Below are 26,092 nucleotides of genomic sequence, written 5' to 3' on the forward strand. Positions count from 1 at the left end.
TTGACCCGCACAGAACTAGTTTATTCATTCAGTAGTATGGATAGATGAAAACAAAAACAGAAACAAAACAACAAAACCCTACCATATTTACAGTAACAATCAAACTGTACAATCTGGTGGTTAGTATCAAGTTAGCATCCAGCATCTTTGTAATGTTTAAATCAAGTCTTCAGTAGTAAAAGCCACTTAAATTTTTAACCCTTTGCAGGAATTGTTGAAGGGAAAGGGCAGGGGAGGGGGTGATCCATGGCAGAAAAGCCAGAGACCAGCTTTACACTGAGAAACAGGAACACTGTTTCCGCCCACAGCCTCTTTTTTAGCCACCTGCTCCAGAAGGAAAGTCTGTGACAGGTCTGGAACGCATGCTTAGAAGTAATGGTGACTCAAATAAATAGCAGTTGGCAAAACTGAGGATGGGTGGAGGAGAGAGGGGGGCGGGGAGGCAGCCTGGCTCCAGGGGGATGGCATTGGGCTCCCAAGTCAGGGCTGCCGGGTTCACACCCAACGGTGACGGCCGCATCAGACCCCCGGGACAGGGCGCAAACCCATCCCAACACAAAAAAGCAAATAAATAAAAAAATATATATATTAACTCTCTCTTCGCAGGGTGGGGGGAGGGGATGGGGGAGACAGAGGAACAGACCTGGTCCTTTGAAGAAGAGAGCCAATTCCAATAACGGGTTAAAAATAGAACATATCTCAGAGGCCACAGCAGGTCAGACAAAGTGGAGTTTGTCTGATTTGGGGGGCGTGGGGAAGGGAGTGGAAACCAGAACCCAGACGTGAAACCTGTGCTTGGGACCACTCGGGGCGGCTGGACCGACTCTGCAGTTACTCCCGATCCCACCTCCCGATCCCACCGGCCCAACAGCAAAGAAGCGCAATTTAACACATGACTGGCCTTCCCCACGTGCGCGCGCGCGCGGGGCGGGCAGGAAAGATGAAGCACTTTTAGGTCAGCAAACTGAGCAAACGCCTGGGCTGCAGCACGTGGCCAGAGTCCAGGAGAAGGAGAAGGGCTGGGGTGGGCCCGCCCCCACGTGGGGGCACAGGCTCCCCTCACAATGTGTTCATGCAGCATTTGGGGGTCTGGGGGCGCTGAGTCCTTCTACCCCCTCGCCGGACAGGGCTTTTGCAGTTGCTGGGGGCGGCAGTACGGGCGGGGGTGAGGCCTGCCCTTTGCCCCCGACCCCTCGCCAGACTGAGGCCTGCCCGGGTGCAGCCCGCAGGGGTCGACACCCCGGGTGCATGTGGCTTTGTCCTTTCCTTTTGGTGATGGCAAATGAGGGCAGGCCCCTCGAGAGTCCCTCTCCTCCCAGAGGCACAGCAGATGGGAAACTGAGGAGAGGTTGGGAAGCATCCTGGGAGGTCCTATCCTCTTTGGGAAGGGAAAGGGGAATCAGTTTCCAGCATATAAAAAAATGAATCCCTGAAGTCATGAAGAGTGGAGATCCTTTTTTAAATTCTTTTTTTTTTTTTTCCTCTTTTCTGAAAAACTTTGTCTTGGAGATGTTGGCCCCAGGGGTCCAAAGTGCAGTGAGGGAGGGTAGCTGGGGGGGGGGGGTGTTGGCACTAGATGGCCTTAGGTGGGGCAGGAGCCCCTCCTGGCGGGGCCCGGGCTCCTCAGATAGACGTTTCGTCGCGGCTGTGGCAGGCGGTGGGGAGCGGGGGCAGGATAAAGCACAAGACAGGAGTGGGGCATGAGTGCAGCTGGGAAAGGTAAGGGGAGCCTCAGGGTGGAGGAACCACGGCCCAGGGTTAATGCAGGAAGTTAAAGAAGAGAAATCTGGAGAGGCAGAAAAGGAAGGTGACAGAAAAGGCAGACAGAAGGTTAGTGGAGTCAAGAGGACAGTGAGAAGCTTTCACCAGAAGAAGGAAGCAGAAAAGCCAGCCCAGCTCCCCGGCTTCCCTCGCTGTGCCCTCTGCTGGGTCAGCATGTCCGGAGCCCAGAGACAGGGCAGACCTCCCCAGGGCCCAGTGGGCACGTTGCAGTCGGACAGCTGACCACGTGCTGCCCATGTGTCCTCGGGCCAGCACAGCCCAGGGGAGAGGGGCCTGGGGAGGCAGCTCAGGGCCCAGCCAGGGGTCCGCGGAGGCTGCAGCATGTCCCGCCCTCCCAGCCACACTCACTCGGAGCCTGAAGAGTCCTCATCCACCGTGCCCGCCTTGATGCTCATGGCGATGGGCATGACCCCGTTCAGCTGCTCCTGGAGGCTCTGCCTGGGAGGGGGGCGGGGAGGGGGTCCGCCCCGGCTGCCCTCACTGGCTGAGGAGCCCCGGGAAGACCCAGTGCCCTGCTCCAGGGGCAGCCGCAGCAGGCTGCTCTTCTCACTGATGGTGGGCAGACACTTCTTCTTGAGGATGCCTGCGGGCCAGGAGGGCAGGCGCCATGAGGCACAGGCAGGGTCCGGAGAGCCCACGGCCACACACAGGGTGGCGGGAGCAGTGAGGGAGCAGACCAGGGGGAGCATGGCAGGTGGGGGAGGTGCTCACCTTTGTGAGGTTGGGCCAAAGGGCCTGGAAGGGGGCCCAGGGACCCCTCCCGAGAGAGGGCATCTCCGTTCTCCCAAGGCCGCTCCTCAGGGGCCCCGCTGCCACCGGTCTCCTTTGCTATGGCACCAAAGTCTCCTGGCCAGGGGGCCTTCCCAGACCCTGGGACCCCATCTGGTGGGAAAGGAAGTAGATGGGGCTGAGCGAAGAGGGACCGCTGGGAGAGTCACCACCTATTTCCTGCTTCCCCAGAGTCCCAGACCCTTGTCCCTCCACCACCCCCTGAAGGCCACAGCCCCGGTGCTGGCCCACCCTTGGGGGTACTGTGCAGGGGCAGTCTCTCGGCCCCAGGTCCCAACAGGCTGTCCCAGCCCGGCTCTCCGGGGAAGGCTGCCTCCTCCTCCTCCTCGCTGTCTGAAGAGTGGGTAGAGGCGTAGGAACCACTCTGGTCATCCTCCAGGGACAGGTCACTGTCAGAGTCCGAGTCAGGACCTGGGAGGTTGGGGAGAGCTCACAGCCAGGCCGCCCACCTCCGCCCACCCTCCCCGAAGCCCGGCAGCTGCCCCGCCCTCACCATGCTGCGGCTCTTGACCTTCCAAGAACAGGCCGCCCGGGTCCCCCAAGCCAGGGGGCCCTTGGCCAGGGCTCAGCGTGGACTCCTCCCTAAGAAGACAAGACCATGCCAGAGCGGTCAGCTTGGCCCTTGCCCAGAGTCCCGTTTATTCTCTTCCCTCCCTTGGGATTCCCAGTTCATGCCCTGTGCCCCTCGCTGCTTCTAATTCCAGCTGCCGCCTGTGTCAGCACTGTGTGCACTAACGGATCCCATGGCTGTCTGGTCTGGATCTGGCCTGCAGTGTCCTCCCCCCGCACTCCCCTTCCTCTCTCCTCCCCCCTCCAGGGCTCACCTCAGCAAGAAGGGGATGTAGCTGGGCTGACTCTTGCCGGAGCGGCTGGCGCTGTGCAGAGAGCCTGCAGAGTCTCCGTAGGGCTGGTACAGCCGCCCATCGGCATAGGGGCTGGGGCAGTTGTAGGACTAGGCAGGGAACAGAAAGGTCAGTGAGTTGGGGAGAGGCCAGGGTGGGGAGCAGGGAGAGGCGGCCCCAGGCTGGTAAGTGCCCTAAGCTCCACCTCCCACAGGCCCAGTTCTGAAACAGGGCGGCCCCTCATCTCTGCTGCCCTGCCCCCCATCAGGGCCTGGCAGGGGTCCTCACTCTGCTACAGGTGTGCCCGCCCTGTGCCCCTCCCCCCCAGTACCCCGGTGGGGCTTCGTAAAAGATGATAGCAGGAACTGTCTCCTGATAGCATCCTAGGAGATACAGCAAATTTACCAAAATTCACAAAGGATTCTCAGGTGCTGGCAACGCACTATTGCTTCTGCCACTTCCTCACCACACCCTTCCAAGTCCCACCTCCTCTCCCCTGAGTCAAAGTCTCCCCCACCCCCACCATCCCCTTCTTCCCAGACCACTCATATCATTTCACCACCCTTCCTACTTCTAGTAAGGGATGTAGAGGTGGGGAAAAGGAAGCGCGAAAGTGAGGCAAGAAGTACAGAGGACATGCTCCGTAGGCCTCCTGCCTCTTCCCTTCCGGAGACTGAGACACCTCCAGCCCCTCACCGAGGTCAAGGTAGACTTGGTGGTCAAAGCGGGGTCGGGGCTGGGCTTGCGGCTGCAGGCAAGCTTGAGCGCTCTCCGGACCTCCTTGCTAAGCACCACGTAGGAGAGGAAGATGAAGGGGCCCTGAAAGGGGAAAGGCAGTAACAGTTACTCGGACACCCCAGAGCCAGGTTTTCCTTCCCGTCTCCATGGGGTGTCCCACCGGGCATGGGTCCCTCCTGCCCCAGCTGGGTCAGGTACCTGGATGCAATTGCAGGCTGCAAAGAGGTAGTGGAAGAGGAGGGTGTCGCTGTTGACAGATAGCAGTGCCAGCAGCCAGGCGGCACTCAGCAGCAGGAGCACAGCGAAGGAGGGCTGCAGACCTGAGCTGGGAAGAGTCGCAGGCCGTGAGCACGGCCACAGGGCCTCCCACACTGCTGCCCACCCACCGCTTGGGCACCCACACCCTATGCTCACACAGGGCCTTTCTTCTCAAAGCCTTGCCGCTGGGCTGCACAGGAGGCCCGGGCCGCCAGGATGTACAGGAAGACGCTCATCTGGGCAGAGCAGGGAAGGGACAGGGGTGGGGGGACATCATCAGGGGACAGGCAGCTTCCCCCCACACCAGGAAGCTCAGTGGCCCCAGCTGTTCCTATAGAGGTTCTTCCCAGCACCTACCGAGACAGAGAAGGCCACGGGGCCGGCGAAACTCCAGATGAGTGTATCATAGATGGAGAGCCAGCAGAAGTCAGGGTTCCCGTAGCCCTCAGGATCCAGGCCCACAGCCAGACCTGTGAGTACCGAGACAACAGCACGGGAAGGGGGTGGTCAGGGGCTCAGGAATCAGAGCTGCAGCCAGGCGGGCTCCCAGGGCCCAGGCAAGGAGCCTGGAGGAGGGCTCAGCCCACCCTTGGTCCCTGCTGTCCTCCCCGGGATGGGGGACCTGCCCCGGGGGCTGGGGCTGGGCCTCGGGGCCTGGGCTAACTTGGAGGGATACCATGAAGAAAATGGCCTGGGGCCTAGGGATGAAAAGCCCCAAGCCCAGAACCGGGTGCAGATACCTGTGATGAAGGCGGGCACGCCCCAGCCCAGCATGTAGTAGAAGCGCATGGGGCCTGCGTTGACGTCGCGCACCTCAGTGAGCGCCCGGTACAGGTGCAAGGCCTCCAGCAGAGCCCAAGAAAAGGTGCAGAGGTACAAGAAGTGCAGCAGGATGGCAATGACTGTGCAAGCAAACTGAGGGCCCAGGCCACTCCAGGTCAGTGACCGGGATACACTCAGACCCTAGGCTCTACTTCAGGGCAGGTGGGTGAAGGCGGTCTGGGCGGTGGTCGGAAGGGACTTTGGGGGAAGTCTGGGCCAGGAGGAGGTATTGCTAAGGTACTGGGGAATCAAGGGGGAGCCAGAAAAGAGAAAACCGTGTGCCAGGCTCTCAGCTGGGCTTTCTCTGTTAATGCTGCAGGAGCAGGGACTGAGAGTGTGGGGCTGGAACAGGAATCACAAAGGAACCCGAGAGAGCTGGAAGCTGGGGAGGTCCCTGGGAGGGGAGGGGCACCTTACAGGGAGGTCGGCCTGGTTGATGCCCAGGAGGAAGACCAGCTGGGCCAGGCCCAGGGCGGCCGTCAGGTTCCGTCGGATGCCATGCTGGTTGGAACGCAGGGCACGCAGGGCCGTGAGGAACAGGAAGGTGAGCAGCAGGGTGGCCAAGGTGACTCCTAGGGCCACGTACGTCAGCGTCCTCAGCGGCAGGATCTCCCCATTCTGCCAGGTGGGAGACGGGCCCCGTGTGAGTCAGTAAGGACAGGGTCCCTGCACCCAGCCCAGTGCCCAGGAACCCCCCTCCCTGCCCCCTGCAGCTCCGCGGCTGCCCCCGGCGGGCCCCACCTCCCGCCGGGACACGTCCATGAGCACGGCGAAGCTCGTCATGTGGTTGCACTGGCAGCTGACATGGCTCTCGTTGCGGAAGACGACCTCACAGCCTCGGGCTGACCAGCCGCCGGTCCCGCTGACCCTGAGTCAGAAAGGCGGGGGTCAGGGAGACGGGAGGGTGTGGAGCCCGGGGGCCGGGGCTTGCAACCCAAAGCCTTGGTGGGGACGGGCAGCGCAGGCTCACAGGATCGAATGGTTCCAGAAGACGCAGATGGGCTTGGTCCGCTCCTCCGTCTCCAGCAGCCGGAACTGTACTGTGACCGGCTTGTCCAGGGCGCGCGGCAGAAGCTCCTCGTCGTCATGGACGCTGATGCTCACCACGGGTGTGTTAATGACCGGGCGTTTGGGAACTCTGGAGGTGTGGGGGGGGGCGCGGCCCACCGTCACCATGGCAACCCTGGCCCCTGGCCCCACGCCATTCCCCAGCACTCGCCCGCCTGACCTGCCCCCCACCCACCCGGCTTGCTTTCCCAGCTGCTCACCGCAGGCTGCGCTTGTCCGGGTCATAGTTATGGGGCAGCAGCCCAGCCAGGGTGCGGTAGATGATGACACTGGCCACGGCCTCCCCCTGGCTCAGCTCCGGGTGGCGCCGCTGCCGCCGCGCCAACTCCTCCGGCTCCTGGGCGTCTCCGGGGCCTGCAGGCCTGAGCGCGGGGGGCGCCTCTGGGAGGGGAACACAGGCACCCTCAGCCGGGTCCTCCCTGCCCGGGACGTCCCCGGCCCTCGACCAGCCCCCTGGCCACCACTGACCTCTGAAGACAGACTCAGGCAGGATGACCGTTGTCTCAAGGTCCGGGGGCCGCTCTCCCCGCAGCGCCTCATAGCGGGGCAGCTTAGCCCCAGCGAAGCTCCCCTTGTCTAAGCGCACAACCGAGATGACTAGGGAGGAGGGACGGCAGGCCCTGGGTGAGGTGGCCGGGCCCCGGGGGCTCCACAACTCCCTCCCACCCTCCCCAGCCCCAGCGCCCGGCCTCACCGATGTTGGGTGTGATGATGGTGAAGGGGCTTAGGTAGGTGTGCCGCATGTTCTGGGCCAGGGCGCTGGCGTAGGCCTCGTAGTGCTGCAGCAGCCAGGCAGTGCCGCCCTCCGTCTGCTGGATCAGCTCCCAGTGCCGCTTGTTGGCCGCGTCCAGAAGGGCACTGCCCACGCGCAGCAGATTCTGGGGTGGGCACGGCCATGGTGGGATGCGGCCACAGCCCCCCACTGTCTCATCGCCACCACCAAGCCCCAGCCTGGGAACAGACCAGCCCCTGGCTCCCTCCCCACCCCCCTGCAGTGCCCACCTCTGCCTCCACTGGGAAGCCCCCTTGCATTGCACGGCTCACCACAGGACGCTCTTTCTCTCTCTCTCTAACCTTTCCTCCAGGGACACTCTCTAAATCAAAGCTTTTCGGCCTCTGTGTCTGGGTCCCATACAGATGAATGGAGATAATGATTCCTTCCAATCCCTTGATACAGTTGGGCAGGGCTTCTGCTCAGAGAAGCCTGGTCAGACTGTGCCCCAATACAGTAATGATGCTTTTCTATCTGCGCTTTGATATGAAAAGGGTGGGGAAGAGGTGCTCTAAATTACCCGTGTGTGTGCCATGGCATGCGTGATCTCATGGAGGCCACAGCCCAGCTGAGAGCGCTCCCATAAGGTGCAGGTTGGGAGTTCCCCCTACTCTGCACCCCAGGTTCTCCGGGCCAGGCTTGCTCTCCGTGACCCCCACCTGAGTAGCCAGCCCTGTCTCCTCCAACGCCCACCTCGGTGAAGTGTACGTCCTGCGTGGCAGACAGCCCGAAGCCCCGCTGGGCGCTCTCATGGGCCAGCAGCCGCGTGGCCAGCTGGTAGGCCACCTTGACGTCGCTGCCAAAATAGCCGGCTGTGTGCTGCGTGGCGTTGCGCAGAAGCAAGGCCAGCCGCTGGGAGCGCCCCGAGTCCAGGCCCGACTCGTTCCGCTGCAGCCGCTCAGCCTAAGACATGGGGGCCAGCCAGAGAGGGGTCAGGGCAGGAGGGCAGGAATGAGGTGCCCGCAGGGCAGAAGTGGGATTCTGGAATGAAAGGGCCTCAGGCAAGTGGAGAAATGGCCCGCATTGCACGGCCCACTGCTGTCATCAGACGCTCTATTTCTAACCTTTCCTCCTAGGACACTCTCTGAGTAAGAGCTTCCCAGCCCAGCCAGCCCCTGTGCCCAGGCCCCACACAGGGCTGAGTTATTGATTCCTCCCAGCCCCTTGACACAGACGGAGAGGGGCTGGAATTCTTAAGGCTGGGGGAGGGGCAGGCACATGAGACTCCGGGGAAAAAAGAGGACAGAGTAGATGGAGGTGAGGAAGTTCACTTACAAAGCCCTTCAGCTCTGAGAAGGTGACTGAAGTGCAGTTGAAGAGGTTTGGGGGGAGCCAGCCCCTGTGCTCGTCGCAGTGGCGCACAGCAGTCCCTGGGGGAAAGTCAAGAGGGCTGGCATGGGGGAAACCCAAGAAGCCCCCGAGGCCTGGCTGAGAAAGACTGCTGGGGGGCAGCAACTCATGGGCCAGAGCCAGGGAGAGCAAACCAGGGCCCTGACCTCCTGTAGCCCAGGTGAAAACAGAAAGACACCTGTGTGTATGTGAAACACCAAAGGCCAAATCCCTGCATGAGCAGACCAAACTAGGGCTCTGGTAACATGGCACCGCCCTCTTAGCTCCCACATATGACTGACCCCCTCACCAGCCTCCACTCATGCTCTTGTGCCACTCACTGTCCCTAGGGTCTGCTCATAACCAATCCAAGGACCAGCAAGACCCCTAACCCAGGGTTGGGCCCCCATAACAACACCCAACACCCTTCACTCCCCAGATTGTCTTTCTAGGGGTGTATTATAGAGCTAGCTGAAGACAGTGACCTGGGTGAGTTATCTCTGAACTCCTAGGACCAGTCCTGGGACAGGCACATTGCAGCATTTTTAGCATTTTTGTTAAGAGTCCAAGATGCAGGCACCCCTGGGCAACCTTGGGCAAAGGGGAACAGTGAGCCAAGGCAGGACAGGCAAGAGGGTATTCAGGTCCTGGAGGTCAGAAAGCAGGAGCCCCAGGACGGCCATCAGGGGCTTCCTGCCCTTGCCCGCTGATGGTGGGTGCCTCCTCCCTCTCAGCCAAGCCCTAAATATCACATTTGAGGCCTGCAGCACCTACCAAAGGAGCCTCTGGGACAGGGGGCTGCAGCGGGCAGCCCAAAGCGGGTACGGGGCCACCAGATGCCAGCCTCGATTGCCCGCGGGCAGCTGTCGTAGTTCACTGCAGGGAAGAGGACATGGGTCACCCAGGAGCAGACTTCCCACTTTTTTTTTTTTTTTTTTGCAGCCTCCCTTTGCCCAGGTCCCCCCTCCCCGCCCCCCACAACCCACCCTCAGCATCCTCAGGCCTCCCTGGACCTGGCACAGAGCAGGGAGGGCCACCCCCCTCCCGGGAGCCCCACCTTCACAGCCATTGGTGGTGACCTCAGCAAAAGGGTTGTCACAGCGGTCACACTGCCGTCCAATGACGCCCGGCTTGCAGGGACACTGGCCATCCTCAGGGTCACAGACTCGGGACAGAGAGCCTGTGGGGTAGCAGTCGCACAGGAGGCAGGTGGGGCTGCCGGGGGGGCGGTAGTGGTTCTCCTGTGCGGATGAGGGAGTGAGGGTGTCACTGGGGTCCGTACAGCTGTGGCTCCTCCAGAGAGAGAGGCACCTGGACCTCGAGTGCCCCCAGCAGTATTCAAAATATTTAACAAATGGTAATGGTTTGAAATTTAACCCACAGATGAGATGCCAAGCCAATCAAAACAGGCTATACAGTTGCTTAATCTGTGTAGAATGTTTGACTAGGTTGAAGTAAACATTCGGAAATGAGAAGGTGAGGGGAGCACGTTATTGGAGGATAACGAACAGGGCTGAATGGTATGTAAGTGGGGCGGAAAGGGGAAGTTGAGAGTCATGCACGTCGTGAGAAGGAAGGTTGGAGGTCGAAACATGCATATATATCACACAGTGAATCCTGTAGTGGATAATGTCTATGGTTAACTGTACAAATATTAAAAAGTTCTTTCATGAACTAGAATAAATGTATGGCACCATTATACGGAGTTGATAATAGAGGAGTACATGGGAAAATAGTATCTATTGCATGCTATGGACTATAGTTCATAGTAATATTTACTATTCTTTCATCAACAGTAATAAATATGCCACACTGATATTAGGGGCCAATAGTAGGGGGGATAAGGAGTATGTGAGGATTTGGGTTTTCTTTTTTATTTCTATTTATTTTCTGGAATGATGAAAATGTTCCAAAATTGATCATGATGATGGACACACAGCTACATGATGGCACTGGGGGCCAGTGACTGTATGCTTTGGATGGTTTGAATGGTGAGTGAAAATATCTTAATAAAATTGCATTTTTTTAAAAATTAAAAACAGGCTACAAACGACTGGTACAGCTGGCCCAAAGCTCAGTGGTCCCCACCTCGCCCCAGACACACAAGGACAAACCCTCTCCCTGCTAGAGCAAAGGCTCATCCCAGGGTGGAGAGCAGAGGCCTGGACAGCCGCTGTAGAGCCTGGGTGGGGGCAGTCACCTTGCAGTGGCACTCGCCACTTGTCTTGTTGCAGTCTGGGTCAAAGCCTTTGCTGACGTCACAGTTGCATGGGCCGCACATGGGGTGTCCCCACCAGCCGCGGGGGCAAGGCTGGTCAATCCTGCAGAGAGAGGTCCGGACAGGCGTGAGCTCCTCTGTCGCTCCTGCTTGGTGGAGCCAGTGGTGGCCCCTATGACCATGGCTGTGACTTGGCCAGGCTCTCGGGGCTCTGAAGGACACGGCAGAGGGAGGCAGTGGCCACCGTGACCTGCTGCCCATTTGCCCTGGTCCACTCACCTGGTCTCACAGTATGGCCCAAGGTAATTTGGGGGACACTCGCAGGTATAGCCGTGGGGGGCACTGGGCTTACGGGTACACACAGACTGGTGCTCACAAGGGTTCAGGTCACACACGTTAGTACAGTTGTCGCCATAGTAACCTGGACCAGAAGGACCAGAAAAGCTCAATTCCCAGCCTCCCCTGGCAACGTCTCCCTTCAAACCCACCTTTGTCCACTATTATCCGCTCTGAGCATCCTGCCAGCTGGCTAAGGCTTCGCAGTGTAGGAAACTAAGGCTCAGAGAGGTGATGTGAGTGATCCCAGGTCACAAAGCAGAGCCAGAGTAAGACCCCAGACACCCCATAACCTGCCCCCTCATTTCCCTGGGTGCCCAGCACACCTGGATCACAGCTGCAGGAATAGCTGTCCCAGTCATCGCTGCAATAGCTGTTGGCAGGACACGGGTTTGAGTCGCAGGGGTCTGGCAAGCTGCAGCCTGGCTCCACGTTGATGCTTTCTCCGCGGCTGGGGTCCAGACTGCTACCACCCTCGGGTGTCTCACTTACCCGCACACCCTGGGGGTGACAAGGGCAGTGCCGGCCCTCAGTGGAGCGGTCCTCCGAGTGGTGGGGGGCGGGGGCTGGGAGGGCCGGGTTCACATGCTCACCTGCAGACAGCCCCGGAAGCCTCGGGCCACGCCGCCGGCTGGCCCGGGCACGCCCCCCACCGTGATGTTGCTGAGGTGCAGCCCGTGCAGCCGGGGGCCCAGGTTGCCCTCTGCCTGCTGCTGCCCATAGTCGAAGGACAGGATGGCATGGCCAGGGCCCCCGCTGGCTCCCAGTGCCAGCTGTGCATGGTGCCAGTCACCGTCATTGGCCCGGCCTGGCTCCAGCCGGAGGGATGAGGCCTGGAGCCCTGTGCCCTCCAAGCTCAGCACCACGTGGCCCTCCCGCAGCTGGAACCAGGGGAAAAGAAAAGAGGCTCAACAGCCCGCCTTGGTCTGTTCTTCTGCCAACCCGCCATCCCCCCTTCCTGGACCACCACCCTGCTGCCCAACTGTGGCCACAGAGAGGAAGAGTATTATTTCCCTCAGACCCCAACAGATGGCAGCACCGACCAACCAAATGGAGCCAGCCACCGGCTCAGTCCCAGGAAAGACCTAGTCCAGCCATCTCCCCGTGCAGCCCCAGGAGGCTACAGCAGGCCAGGGGCCCACCTGCAGGGTGATGGTGCTGCGCCCCCTGGTGACAGCCTGCAGCAGGATGCCGTCGGCCTGGCGCGTGCGGAACATGAGGCTGAGGTGCCAGGGCTGGGAGATGGGCAGTGAGAGGCCGTGCCAGGCGACCAGACTGCTGCCCAGAAAGCGCTGAGGGTTGGCCATTTCTGGGGAGGGAGAGAAAGGGAGGCGCTGGAGGGACGGAGCAACCACCTGCCGCAGGAGGCCTCGAGATGCCCCATGAGGGTGGGTCCAGGAGAGGGAGGGCTCTGCCCCTGCCAGCACCCCTTTCTCTCCCCTGGCCGGCCCCACCCTCCAGGGCACTTACCTGCCCTGCTCCCACCCCACGCTGTGCCCAGGCCTGCCTCTAACTGGGCCCTTTGTCTCCCATGCCACCCTCTCAGGGCTCTGCACCAACACGCTTTTCCACCCACATCCAGGCCCGGCAGACCCTGCCCAGTGCCTGCCCTGACCCTGCCCGTGCTCCCAGCCCTGCCCCCGGGTCTCGGCCCCTGACGCTGGCCCCTCCTACCTTGGGCACAGCTCTTGCCCCCGAAGCCCAGGGGGCACTCGCAGCTGAACGCATTCCACTGGTTCACACAGGTGCCCCCGTTGTGGCACGTGCTGCTGTCACACACGTTCCTCTTGGCCGGGCAGCCTGGAATGGAGGGAAGGGGCGTATTAGTGACCCCAGGCCAGAGCTCCAAACAGAAAACCTGTGACTATGGCTGGAGGGAGTTGTGAGACACCACACACACACACACACACACACACACACAAACGTGCTGGTGTTCCCACACCAAGCATGGCCTCTGCTGTTCGCACGGGGGCCCAGCCTCACCCCGACCCCCGGCCCCCGTACCCCGCAGGGTGCCGTTGTTGGCGATGAAGTCGGCCATGTCCACGTGCCGGCTGTCCACCTGGAGGTTCCTCATGCAGCCCACAAAGTGGCGGGTGCGGACGGGGAAGCTCTCTGGCAGGTCAGGCACCCCACCCAGCAGCAGCGGCCCCGTCAGGTCCAGAGACCTAGGGGAGCAAAAGCGGTGGCGGCAAGAGGGAGGGGGCAGGAGCTTCCTGTCCTTCCCTCTCCCCGCCACCTGCCCACCAGGCCAGAGAGAAGACCCTTCCAAGGGACCCTGAGAGCAACGTGAGGGGAAGGGGGATGCCCCCAGCCTGAAGCTGCTCCCTTCTCATACCTGCCACCTCCCCAGTCTGCCCCGCCCGGCCTTGCTCTAATTCCCTGATCTTGCCTTCCCCAGAGCCTGAGCAGAGAGGGGTTAAGGGAAGAAACAGGAGGGAAGGACCCCATTTGGCTTGGTCCCCACCCCCAAGTCCCCTAAAGCCCACGCTCTGCACCTACCCTCCCTGCCTGGGCCTGTACTGTGCCCCACCCCCCGGCCTCTCCCCTGCTCACTTCTTGCTGCCGCCCTGGGTGCCCTGAGCAGCACAGGAGTAGTTGCCCAGCACAGCTCCGAAGCGCAGGGCCACCCCTGTGTCACAGCCATCCACAGTTACCACAGCCACCTTCTGCTCCGATGGGCCCTGGGGGAGCCCCGTCTGGCCCAACAATGGCTGTGGACAGGGATGAGCAGAGAAAGGAAAGAGTGGGCAGAGAGCCCACTTGGTTCAGGGGCCAGACACAGAGACACACCAGCACACCCCTGTGCTGTACTCTGTATACATTTACTCACAGGTATGCCTTTGCGTGCACTTACACACACACTGTGCACACCCACGTACACACCAAGTGTGCCTATATGACTCAGTGCTCAGCTAGCTACTCTCAAGGTCCAGCCGTGTCTGCTGCCCACTTCATGGAGCAGGGAGCACCCAGCACGGCCCGGTGGGATGGGAATGCCCCAGAGGAGGCAACTCCCCACGGCCTCCCCTCCCTCAGCCTGAACTGGCACGCCCGCCCCTCTGGAGGCAGCAGCACCCACGGCTGAGTGTGCGGGCTGCACCTGAGCCAAGAGCAGGACCCTCAAACTCCCCTGTCCGCCTCCCACACCCACCTTATTGTAGTACTTCAGCTGCACCGTGTGCCACTGGCCATCACTGACGCCTCCGGGCACGAATGGGGACACTGTGGTGGTTGACTCCCCTGGGGAAGGGACCAGGTGAGCTGGGAGACCAGACGAGCGCTGGGAATGGGATGCGGGGGGGGGGGGGGGGGCGGGCGGGGGAAGATGTGCACTCGTGTCTGGGGCTGGGCCCAGGTTTGACTGGCAAAGTGTGTGGCTGGGACAAGCGGTCAGGGGCTGAGAGACACGGAGCCTTGGGGACATGGGCCCGGACAGGCAGTGACTGGCTCACCTGCAGAGAAGGTGAGCTGGATCTGCTCCTGAATCACCTCAAGGGCCACGAAGTCATGCCTCTCGTTGAAGCGCCCGTTGTACAACAGCAGCCCGTCGCGCTCCTTCGTAGCAAACCTGATCAGGAGTGGAGGTGGGGGGGTGGAGGCAGGGAATGCGGTGCCTACCTGGATGCTGGCACCCCAGCCACCTAACCAGCACCCAATCCATCCACAACTCTCCAAAGAGCTGGCACCCTTGCCAAGGCTGTGGGCCATGGGGCTAGAGTGTGGAAGATAAGTCCAAACTGGAACCCTGGCATCCTGGCTCCCCACCCCTGAGAGTTCTGGGGGAAAGTGGGCAGCAGACACTGGTGGGCACTGAAGGTCTGCTGCCAAGTTTGCAGGCAACTCCGAGTGCAGACCCAGCTCTGCCACCAACTTGTTCTGAGCCCTTTCTGGGCTTAACCACCTCTGCCTGACCCTCACCTTGTTGGCAGAGCAGGGGGCACTGCAGGTTCCCACTGTGTGCCCTGCCCCCACCGCCCAGTGCTCAGCCAGTCCCAGCCACTCACGAGAGGGCCAGGGTGAAGTGGAAGCGCTGGCGCAGGCCCCGGAAGGTGATGAAGGAGCGGGCAGGGAAGCTGCGCGTGGTCACCTGGCAGTAGGGCTTCTCGAAGTCTCCGGACAGGCAGTCGCACTTGAAGCCACCCACCAGAAGGTTAACACAGGTGCCCCCGTTCTTGCAGACACCCGGGGTGCAACGGCCTGAGCGGGCACTCACCTCACAGTGCTCACCTGGGCAAGGGCAGAGGTGGGGTATCAGGTACCTGAGCAGTGGAAGGGGAACTGGGGCCATCTCTCCCCCCTTGATACCTCCCAGGGACTCCTGTGACCCCACAATATTCCCAAATTCTCCCAAGCCCCACTGTCCCTCACATGTTCATCTCCTCTGAGCTCTACGAAGCCACAGCCCTGCCCTTTCCTGGTATCCCAAGCACTGCTCCTTTGTGCATTCTCTCTAAGCTCCCGGTCCCTTCCATAGCCCTGCTTGAGCCTCATGACCACTGGCCCTGATCCGAATAGCCTTCGGTGCTGTGGCTTCTGAGCAAGCCTGGGGATGCTCTGGCTCCTGCAGGGCTGGATGCACATGGAGGGGAAGGGCCCACAGGACAGCAGGACAGCTGCGGCCAGCCCTCCTTCCCTTTGGTGCTTCTGTCCCTGTTAGGCACCGAGATTGGTTTTCCTCCCTGGGGATGAGACCGGGCTTCTGTGTGGGTGTCCGAGTTATTGGGGAGGGGTGGGGGGGAAGGAAGCTGGGGATCCCCCTAGGAATGGGGCAGGGGATTCCCACAAAAGACTTATAAGCCCTAGGACTCAGACTAAGGACATCTGTGTACTTGGAAGAAACTTCAAGAAGTGCGGACTAAGTCCTGGGAGTGGCCTAGGATTTAATGGAGGGGCTGAAAATTTCAGTGGCATCAGATAGGAAAATCCACCCCTTTCGCTTCCTCACTGTTCCCAGATTCTAGAGATAGGTTCTCGGCTCCTGTGCCTAGTGACTGGCTCTTGTTTCCATGGAAACTGTTGTTCGCCTTCTCTAAACCCCTCTTCCCCATCCTCCTGGACAAAGACTCCCTCTCCCTTTCCCATCCCCCAAGCCCACACGCACCCTCCTTCCACCCACAGCATCAGCAGAGAAAAGTCAAGTCAGGCAAGTTATGGGCAGAAAGATGCAGCCAGGAAGGCAGTGGGGGCCGCCTACCTCAGACATGGATTGCCTGCCTATCTTGTCCCCAGTGCTGGCAGAGCCAGTGACATGGCTTTGGAGGAGAGGAAGCAAGGCTTAAGGCATCTGGCAAGGGTTCATGAGGGAGAGGAGAAAGGGATGTCCCGAGAAACAGGAGACTGCAGGGAGGGGTCAGAAGCACAGAGCAGAGGCAGGAGTGTCCCAGGGAGAGGCTAGGGACAGGAAACCTGCGTGTAATGACCCCAGGTCACAGGCCACCAGGGAGGTCTCCTGGCCAGGACCCATTCTGCCGAGGGCCTTCTGGAATACTCGATCTAATCCCTCAACCAAACCCCTCCAGTTTTCCCAGCTCTTCTGTGACTTCCCCTCAGTGCTTGGACAGAAAAGGACCTGCTGCTGCTCAGACAGGTAACTTGGCCAGCAGTGGAAGAGACTGAGTTCTAGGCCCAGTCTCACCTCAAAGCAAACTCAGAGCAGACCTGGAGCTAATCAAACTGAGAGGAGACCTGGAGCTAATCACCTAATCTCAGTGTGCCCTTAAATCAGAGCCAGCACTTTCCACAGGCCAGCTCTCTTCATGTATTAAATTAATTAAATTTATCCTCACAAACACCCTAGGGGGTAAGTAGGTTCATTATCTCCTTTTTAATACACTGAAGCACAGAGAGGTTAAGTAACTTGCCCAAGGTCACACAGCTACTAAGTAGCAAAGCTGGGCTATAAATCCAAGCAGTCTGCCTCCAGGGCTAACCCTGACCTCTCAGTTATGCTGAGCAGGTGTGTATGTGTGTGTGTGTGTGTGTGTGCGCGTGTAGGGAGTGGGGAGTGGAAGTCCTGCTCTGATTGCTCCACAACTTCCCGCACTTGGGTTTATTTATATTTATCACTGGGCCCCCGCAACAAGTCTCCCTCCCTTGGCTCACCGGTGTAGCCGTCGCGGCAGAGGCAGGTGTAGCCGCCCTCGCGGCTGCGACAGCGCCCGTGGAGGCCGCAGGGCCGCGAGTAGCAGAGGTCCACCTCGGTCTCGCAGTAGTCGCCGGTGAAGCCGGGCGGGCAGCGGCAGCGCAGGCCCCCGACGGGGTGGATGGGCCGGAAGAGCACAGAGGAGGAGGCGATGAAGGGCGCGGACGAGTCGAAGCGCAGCACCGACACGCAGCGCATGTAGTTCTCGCAGGGCTCGCGCAGGCAGATGTTGTCGTCGAAGGGCAGCACGCGCTGCGCGGAGATGGCCGTCAGCAGGCTGCGGTTGAGGTAGAGGCGCTCCTGCAGGTCCTCAGAGGGCAGGAAAGGCGGCCCGCCCCCAGGCCCCGCCGGCTGGCCCACCGACAGGCTCACGTTGAGGATGCGGCCGCCGGGGGCGTCGGTGTCGCGCTGCACGTTGAAGACCACCACGTGGTCCGGGGGTGTGGCCAGCGTGGCCGCCACGGCCTGGATGAAGAGACCCAGCAGCGGTGACAGGAAGCGCTCAGGGGACATGTCTTCCAGGCGCAGTGTGATGCTGTGCGTGAGCATCTCGTCGGTGATGATGGTGACGCGCAGCGCGCACTGGGCCGTCACGCTGTGCACGCCGTCTGCAGAGAGGCAAGTCGCATCAGGGTCGAGCGGGGCGGGGCTGCTCGGGCCAGGGCCTGGGGTGGGCCCACAGGATCACCCCGGTGTTCCTGCAGGAGGGCGCCGGTGGGGGCTGAAAGCCAGCCTGCCCACTGTGGCCCTGCTGGCCAAACTGGGCTCCCTTTCCCGATTGGCACGAAGGTGCCAAATGAAGGATGATACCTATGGGCAGAGTCATTCCTTGAGGTTTCAACCCCTGTAAACGCTGAAGGAGACTAAACTTTCAGTTCTCTTTACATACTTTTCCAAAATCTTCTGTCATGAGCCCTGGCACACCTTTTAATGTCTGTGCGCCTTTCCCTGTCCGAGCCTGGGTCCTGCTCCCTTATACCAAACTGAGGGATTCCCGGCCCAGGAACCCTCTTTGGTCTTTTTCTTACCTCCTTACAGGGTCAGAGTTCCATGGAAGACCCTCAGAAGTCATCCTCCCTCCACCCCACCCCACCCCACCACTTCCACAACCCTGACCCTAGCTGTGCACTCCTCCAACCCGCTGTGGCTGGGAGTGCGGGTGGGGGATATAGGGTGGGGTAACTGGGTCAGTGGGCCACGCAGATCCCTCCTACTGAGCCCCATGGCTGCTTGGGCGCAGGCCCACTATCCCCATGGCAACACCGCACACAAAGCATTCCTCCCGCCCAGCTCACGCGGCTGCTGAGGGAAGCCGGGGGAGCCCCACCCCAGGAAATCCAGCCGAGCCACCTTACCTGGTGGCAGCACCACCCACTGCCCTGATGCTAGAGTTAGGTCTAGTTGGGGGACAAGGCGGGAAGGAACTGGGGCCAGAGATGGAAAGGCCGGGGCAGCTCTCCACCTAGAAACCCCAGAGCCCCACTGGGCTGACCTCTCCCTTGGCCCTAGGGCCTCTAGTGACTCCTCACCCACGCTCTCTGGCTGTCCGTGTTACACTTGAATGCCTGTTACACCCCCCAGGGCCACACACTCACTTATAAGCAGCTAAGTATTAACACATACTTGCTGGTGTCTCACTCCGCCCACACACCCATACTCAACATCTAAGCTCAGAAATGCCACACACACCTGAATGCACATCCACACGGCAATGGATTTTATTCACCCCAAGAATGAACACTGGGAGTCAAGGAGAAAGGGAAATGACTTGGGAGGGCTAGAGAGGAAATTCATATTTTTATTTACTAAAATGCCATACACATAGTAGGTGTTCAGTAAACACTAAGATGTTGATGAGGGTCTATTAAGTCTCCATAATGAAGTAATAGTCTTTAAAACTCAGCTGCAGGGGCCCCGATTAGATATTAAAAAAGGACTCTCTAGCAGGAATGGGGCAGGAGTTGGGATTTCTAGGGTGCGGTGGGAATAAGAGAACAAGGAATCTGGGAATGAATTTTGCTTCTATCTGGTATCTACTCAAGGTGGCTGATACCCAACGGCTCAGTTGCACCTGGGAAGGGTGAAGACAGACACCCATCTCAGTCACGTCCTCAGCTCACTGCCCACCTGCTCTCCAGCCTCACCACTTGAGACTGTCCTGGCCTGCCCGCTTTCACCAGCAAACCTGCTTGTCATCACCTGCTTTTGCTCCTCCTGCTCTTGCCTCACAGCCACTGCACAGGCTCTTTCTTCCGATCTGTTCCCCCAAGACATTAGCCCACAACCCTCCTGATCTTCTAATCTGCCCTAAACTCACCTATTCCAGGAAGGAGCCCAGATTTATACCCTCAGGCTCTACTTTCCTCCCCCTTTCAGAATCCCCTGCACTCAGGTACAGGGCTGGCACAGGGCTCTTGTATATGTGGTGCATCTGCCAAATGATTCCTCGATGGGATATTCTCCTCTGGCTGAAAGAAGCCCCCGACTCCACACACATGCCCCTGCCTCACTGGGATGGGGTGGGGTGGGGAAGGGGCAGTCAAGACCAGTGATCAAGAAAAACCTCACCACCCTTCAGCTCTGAGAACAAACACTCCTTTCTATGTTCCCCTCCAGACTCTCAGGCCCCGTCTGCGCCCCTCACTCAGCGTGTCTGTTGCTTCCCATCTGGTCCACCATCTGTGGCCACCTGCCCCTCTGCTATGGTCCCCCCTCCCCAGCAATCAGCTTACTGCTGTCTCCTTTCTCTTTGCCCCTCTCCTCTGCCTTGATCTGTGTCACCCATCAGGTATAAACGCAGCAGTGGGAACAGGGTGGGAGGTACGTTACCTAAGTTGTCCTCCTGGTCAGGAAATACCCCTTGCGCCCAAAGCCTAGAGAAGTGCCAGGTCCCAGGCTGTGGCCGAATCCAACTCCAGCCCTCTTCCACTGGCAGATGTGCCAGTGGATGCTGTAGGCTTGGAGAGGATCTGCCTCTCTGGTGGGCCAGCAGGCCACGGGCAGGAGTGTCCCAGCAGGGGAAGAAAGAGGCAGGGAGGATTCAGGCTCCAGGAGAGCCATCCGGCCCAAGCTAGGGCAGCTGCTAGCAACAGGGAATAAGAGAGGGAGATGACAGAAGCAAAAACACAGAGGCCACACAAGGGAAGACAAAGGCCCAAGAAAAGAGCCAGTGATGGAGAAAGTGGGTGAGGAGGAGAGAGCCACACACGGGAGATGGGAGAGAGGGCAACAGAGAGAGGCAATGCAGCAGGGGCCTGAAAGAAAGGCAAGACAAAGAATAAGAGAAGGAAAACAAAGGGGCAGTGGGAGTCAGGTCCTCTTGCTCCAGCCTCCCTAAACTTTGGGGTTGCCATGGTGATTGCCTCCAAGGGTCAGGGCCTGGGGAGAGGGTGGGTCTAAGGCCAAAGTGGCTGCAGTGGCATTCAGAGCTGCCCTTAGCCTTACCCTCCGTTCTAAGGGAACCAAGATCTGGGCTCTGTCCTGGTAGGGAACCAAAGGCTGGGAAGGGGCCCTCCTCTGCCCCATTCCCCCAGTGTCCTGCTATACTTGCCTACAGCAGGCTTGGGGTGGAGGACAAGAGGGACAAGCCTTTCTTTTCCACCCCTGTCTCACCACCTCACGACCCATGGCATGGATCAGGATGTTGAATACAGGAAATCCAGTCTCCCACTTCCTTCTCCCAGGGAGGAAACTGAGGCATCAAGAGGCACAGAGCTTTGTCCACAGTACCTAAAAGCTCAGGCTCCCTAGCTCCAGGGGCCCCCTGAGGGGTGGGGATGTGCCTCTCACTCCCCTGCAGGCCCAGAGGCCAGCCCAGACTCCCTGGAGGTGGGTTAGGCCTGCCCGGCTCCCTTCCCTGAGGTGTCTGGAGGCTGAGCCCCACCTGGCTGGAGAGGGGAAGCCTGACCCACCCCACCTCCGCGGGGTGTGGCTAATAATGGGCCCATCAGGAGGTTCCCGAATGTCCCCAGGTTTGGGGAAGAGTCTTAGCTCCCTGAGTCTTGTCCCCTCCTCACCCGTCTCTTCACTCCCCATCGACAGAAGACAGCCTGCCCCCCACCCCGGGCTCATCTCCCCCAAGTCCTCCCCCAAGTCCAGGGAGTCTGCAGGCTGAGCGCTTGGCCAAGCAGCAGGAATGCCCCAGCCTGGGCCCTGGCCAGGCTCCCACGCGCTGTGACTCTGCTTTCTGATCAGGTGCCTTAGGGTCTCTGCCATCAGAGCCCAGCAGTCCCCTGACCCAACCCTGTCCCGACACCTCATTCCCTGAGCCTGGGTTGGTCACAAGCAGAAGAAGAGCCCATGGGGTGGCCAGGGGGTCCAGGAGGCCTCGGCCTGCTGTGGCTTCTCTGCAGCCCCTCCCCCAAGCCGGACCCCGAAAGGCCCAGGATCTCTGACAGTGGGGTCTGTTTGGACAGAGACAATAAGCTCTAGCCTCATTTCCTGCAGGAGCTCTGGAGGGGGGAGCCAGGCCAGGCCCTTTCTGCCTGGAGGGAAAAGAATGCGCTAGACAAAGTCCTGGTCAGCCAGTCTGTAGCTCAAGCCAGGAGGGAGAAGGGGTCTTGACCCCTCGGAGGCAGCCCCGTGCCCCCAGGGGCATCAGCTCTGTGGAGAGGCTGGATGAGATCACAGGAATATCCCGACCTGCTGTGAAGGGGCCCCGGGCTTGCCCCTTCTCCGCCACCGTCCTCTCTACCCCTCCCCCAGCTCCCTGGCCCCCAGTCTTCCACCCGCCTTTTTCCACAGTTCTTGGCAGCCCTCGCCAGGGCAGCCTCAGCACACTTCCCCCACCACGTCACAGGCTGGTAGGCAGGGGGGCAGCCAACCAAAGCCGCCCAGCCTAGCCTGGGGCGGCAGGTGGGGCCTGTCCCAGCCGCCAGGATTCCTGGGGCTTTTTCCCAAGCTGGTTCTTGCTCCCTCAACCTCTGTGCCAGGCACCGGGCAGAGAGGTGGGTCCACAGTTCCTCCTTGGATGGCTCTCCAGCCCCAGTGCCTGCCCAGGCCCTCCCCCCAAGGCCAGCTCCGCCCCGTGCCACCTGGGCCCTTCCTTACCTGACACCAGCACGCTCATGATGGCCTCCAGAGGCCGGTTGTTGTCCAGGGCCCGGCTGAGCCTCAGCTCCCCCGTGGAGGCATTGAGCAGGACCAGGCTGAGTTCATTTCCCCGCTCAAAGCTGTAGGTCAGGCTGTCCGAGACGTCGGGGTCATGGGCGGGCACGCGGCCGATGGCACCCCCAGGGAAGCTGCTCGAGCGGTTGGTGACATAGTTGTTGAAAAGGATCTCAAAGTTGCCCAGCACCGGTGGGTTGTCGTTGCGGTCAAGCAGGCGGACGTGGACAGTAGCCCGGCTCACCAGGGGAGCAGACGTGGCCTGGATGACCAGGACGTACTCGGGCCGGTCCTCGTAGTCTAAGTCCACCAGGGCGGTCAGCTCCCCGGAGAAGATGTCCAGCTGGAAGACCTCGGGGATGTTGCCCTCCACAATCTGGTACATGATCTGGGCGTTGGTGCCTTCGTCGGGGTCCGTGGCCGTGACTCGGGCCACGGCCAGCCCGATGGGGCTGTTCTCTTCCACAAACACGTCAAACTCGTCCTGCTCGAAAACAGGCGGATTGTCATTCACGTCCAACACGGTGACCGTCACTTCCATGGGCGTGCGGGCGGGGGGCATCCCCTTGTCCACCGCATACGCCCGCAAGGCGTACTGGGCCACGTTCTCACGGTCCAGCCTCCGCAGCGTCCGCACAATGCCCGACGTGGACTCCACGATAAAGTCGCCGTCTCCGTCGTCGCCCCCTTGGAAAGTATAGAAGACCCGGCCGTTGAGGCCGGAGTCGCGGTCAGTGGCTGAGATCTGCAGGACGCTGGTGAAGGGGGGCACGTCCTCGTAGACGCTGCCCTGGTAGGCATCCCGCAGGAACTGAGGGGCGTTGTCATTCACGTCACTCACCAGGATCTCCAGGTAGGTGGTATCCGACTTCTGGGGGATGCCATTGTCCCGCGCGGTGATGGCTAGGGTGTACGACACCTGGTCCTCGTAGTCCAGCTCGGCCTGGGTGGTGACAGCCCCCGTGTCCGCGTCAATGCGGAACTGGGGGATGCTGTCCTCCATGAAGTAGGTGATGCGGGCGTTCTCACCTGTGTCCTCGTCCGTGGCGCTGATCAGGGCCACCGTGGTGCCCGCGGGCCGGTCCTCGTTAACGTTCACCGTGTAGTGGGAGCTCTGAAAGACGGGGCGGTGGGTGTTGGCGTCGGTGACGTTTACCACGACCTGTGCCGTGTCCTGCCGGGTGCCGTCGGAGGCAGTGACAGCCAGGACATACTGCCGCTCCAGCTTGTAGTCCAGCGGCAGGGCGAGGGAGATCAGCCCCCCACCGCTCTGGCTGGTGATGGAGAAGCGGTTGCGGGTGTTGCCGCTGGTGATCTGGTAGGTGATGACGCTGTGGGCATCGCGGTCCACGGCTGACACCGTCACCACGCTGGTGCCCACGGCTGCGTCCTCGTTCAGGCGCACTGCATACTCTGGTTGGGTGAAGGTCGGGTTGTTGTCATTGACATCCAGGATGGTTACGCTGACACTGGCCGAGGCGCTGAGCGCCGGGGTGCCGTGATCTCGGGCCTCTACCCCGAAGCTGTAAAAATCGACCTCCTCCCGATCCAGCTCAGCAGCCACGGAGACCCAGCCTGTGCTGTTGTTGATGGTGAAGGGAAAGCCGTGCCCGACCCCAGCGAGGCGGTATTCCAGGCGGGCGTTGTCGCCGGCGTCGGCATCGATGGCCTGGACGTGCAGGACCAGGTAGCCTAAAGGGACACTCTCCAGGACGGTAGCCTGGAAAGGGGTGCTGACGAAGATGGGGGCGTTGTCATTGATATCCAGGACCTGCACCGTCACCAGGCCGGAGACGTTGGAGAGGGGGGGCCGGCCGCCATCCTGTGCCCGCACCCGCAGCGTGTACTCCTTTGTGGTCTCGTAGTCAAGGGGGCTCACCACATCCAGAGCCCCCGTCTGGGCATCCAGGTAAAACTGGCCCCGCGCATTGCCACTCATAATGCTGTAGTGCACCAGGGCGTTGCTGCCCTTGTCTCGGTCTGAGGCCGTGACCCGAAGCACCGGGGCCCCGGGGGTCACGTCCTCCCGCACCTGGACCACGTAGCGCTTCTCACTGAACTGGGGGGCATTGTCATTGTCATCCTCCACAGACAGGAAAACAGCGGCCGTGGCGCTCCGCGGACCCGGGTCCCGACCCTGGTCACTTGCCTCCACCGTCAGCTGGTAGGATTCCACCTCTTCCCGATCCACCGGGCCGCGGGTTCGGATCACGCCAGAGCGAGGGTCAATCTCAAAGACCTCAGAGGGGCTGCCCCTGGGCCCCTCCAGCAGGCGGTACACGATATTGGCGTTGGGAGGGGCGTCGCCATCGGTGGCCCTGACGGTGAGGACCTCGTAGCCAACCTCCAGGTTCTCCCTGAGGCTCTCCTTGTACTCCTGCTGCTCAAAAACAGGGTCGTGATCATTGGTGTCGGTCACCAGGATAGTGAGCGTGGCCAGGGCACTGCGACGGGGCAGCCCGTGATCCTGTGCCGTGACCCTGAAGACGTGAGTACTCTTGGTCTCGCGATCCAGCTCCTCCGCTGTGGTGACAGCACCAGTCGTTGGGTCCAGGGAGAAGAAGTGGTTGGAGCGGCTGTCGAAGAGGGCATCCATGGTGTACTCAAGCCGTCCTGCTTCTCCTTCGTCTGGGTCTATGGCCCGCAGGGAAGCCACGGGGGTTCCTGCCGGCTGGTTCTCAGGCACCGTGGCCTGGTAGCTGGGGGGCTGGAACTGCGGGGCTGTATTCACATTCCTTTTCCGACGCCCACCCATGGACTCTTCTGCTGACCTTTCTCCTGCTCCGCGCCGGGAGGCCTGCTCCAGCTTGCAGGATTGGCATCTCAGCCGTGGGGCCTTTAAGCAAGGGTGCTCGTGGGTCAGGGTGAGCGTGCCCTGTGGGGAGATGTGGCCTCCAATGCCTACGAGATGGCAGCTCCAGGGGCAGCCTTCAGGGGCTGGCGGCAGGGGGATGTGAGTCCCGGACTCTGGACACCAGATTCTCAGGCCATCGTGATGGGGCACCAGGTGGCCAATAAGCTCGGTCCCCGTGGGCCTACAGCGGCTGGTGTACAGCCAGAGGTTGGAGGCTGAGGCTGGACAGAGCCAGCCCACGGGGGCACAGGCCCCAGAGGAGCCGCGTCCCCCGGGCCCCAGGGAACGACAGGGCCCCACTTGGTCTCCCAGTAGCGGCGGCAGCAGCAGTAGTAGCAGAAGCGGCGGCAGTGGTGTTGGGAGGGTGGCGCGGGCAGCCAGGCCCGGCATCTCTCCCAGCTCCCGGCCAGCCGGGTCAACGGCGGTGGCGGCTCCTCCTCCGGCTCCTGCCGGCCCCGCCGCCCCTCATGCCCAGGCCAAGGCGCCGGTCCCCGGGGGCCGCCCCTGCGCCCCGCGGGGCCTGCGCCTCAACGGCTCGGCGGGCCCGGCACTGCGCTGTCCGACGCGCCCGGGCTCCCGCTGTTCCCGGAGCCGAGCCTGCGCCTGGGCCGCCACGACCACCGCGGGCGGGCGCCGAGTCTCCACCTGCCCGCTCGGCTCTGTCCACCTGCGTGCGCGGGCCCCGCGGCGCCCCCGGCCCAGGCGACCGCCCGGCTGTGGGGCCTCGGGCGCCCCCTCCGCCCCCGCGGGATCGCCTACCTGCGCCCGCGGAGCTGCCCGCCCGGACCCTGGCCCCGGCCCGGCCACCGCCGACGGCCCCGCTCCGCCCGCTCGCGCCCCGCGTCCCCGCCGCGGCTGTTGCCTGTCGCCGCGGCCCCGGGCCCAGCCCCGCGCTCCCTCGCCTCCCGGGCGGGCGGGCAGGGGAGCTCTGCAGAACCGCGGCCGCGGCGGTAGCTCATTACCATAGACCTGCTCGCGCCGCCGCAGCCCTTAAAGCGGCAACGCCGGGCGGCGCCGAATGCTGTGGGCCCCA

The 26,092-nt window shown here is 61.3% G+C and overlaps 1 protein-coding gene and 1 long non-coding RNA gene across 6 annotated transcripts; one reads left to right on the top strand and one right to left on the bottom strand.

The window, feature by feature from the left end:
- On the bottom strand, positions 1-25,591 carry CELSR2 (cadherin EGF LAG seven-pass G-type receptor 2). 4 transcript variants are annotated; one of them, XM_077120013.1, is made up of 34 exons: positions 22,149-25,591; positions 17,060-17,707; positions 14,962-15,184; positions 14,410-14,525; positions 14,109-14,197; positions 13,511-13,668; positions 12,959-13,122; positions 12,629-12,754; positions 12,097-12,263; positions 11,548-11,835; positions 11,281-11,455; positions 10,898-11,039; positions 10,601-10,721; positions 9,458-9,641; positions 9,175-9,276; positions 8,347-8,441; positions 7,765-7,974; positions 6,994-7,177; positions 6,768-6,896; positions 6,500-6,680; positions 6,202-6,369; positions 5,973-6,099; positions 5,649-5,849; positions 5,150-5,324; positions 4,767-4,879; positions 4,566-4,645; positions 4,350-4,476; positions 4,110-4,232; positions 3,396-3,523; positions 3,065-3,153; positions 2,803-2,982; positions 2,494-2,664; positions 2,131-2,365; positions 1-1,710 (listed from the first exon to the last, which is right to left on the bottom strand). In XM_077120013.1, the coding sequence occupies exons 1-34, from the start codon at positions 25,447-25,449 to the stop codon at positions 1,071-1,073; spliced, it is 9,360 nt and encodes a 3,119-aa protein (XP_076976128.1). In that variant the 5' UTR covers positions 25,450-25,591; the 3' UTR covers positions 1-1,070. The 4 variants fall into 4 exon arrangements, with proteins under 4 accessions (XP_076976128.1, XP_076976130.1, XP_076976129.1 ...); XM_077120015.1 differs by having other exon boundaries at positions 1,263-1,378; positions 22,149-25,590; XM_077120014.1 differs by having other exon boundaries at positions 1,506-1,645; positions 22,149-25,590.
- Positions 15,871-17,512, top strand: LOC143649912 (uncharacterized). Of its 2 annotated transcripts, none has more exons than XR_013159224.1 (3): positions 15,871-16,100; positions 16,477-16,544; positions 17,167-17,512. It is a non-coding gene; the product is annotated as an uncharacterized LOC143649912 (long non-coding RNA). The 2 variants fall into 2 exon arrangements; XR_013159223.1 differs by having other exon boundaries at positions 17,302-17,512.
- Positions 25,592-26,092: the final 501 nt, after the last annotated feature.

Source organism: Tamandua tetradactyla, chromosome 11 (assembly GCF_023851605.1).
Source record: "Tamandua tetradactyla isolate mTamTet1 chromosome 11, mTamTet1.pri, whole genome shotgun sequence".
Lineage (NCBI taxonomy): Eukaryota > Metazoa > Chordata > Mammalia > Pilosa > Myrmecophagidae > Tamandua > Tamandua tetradactyla.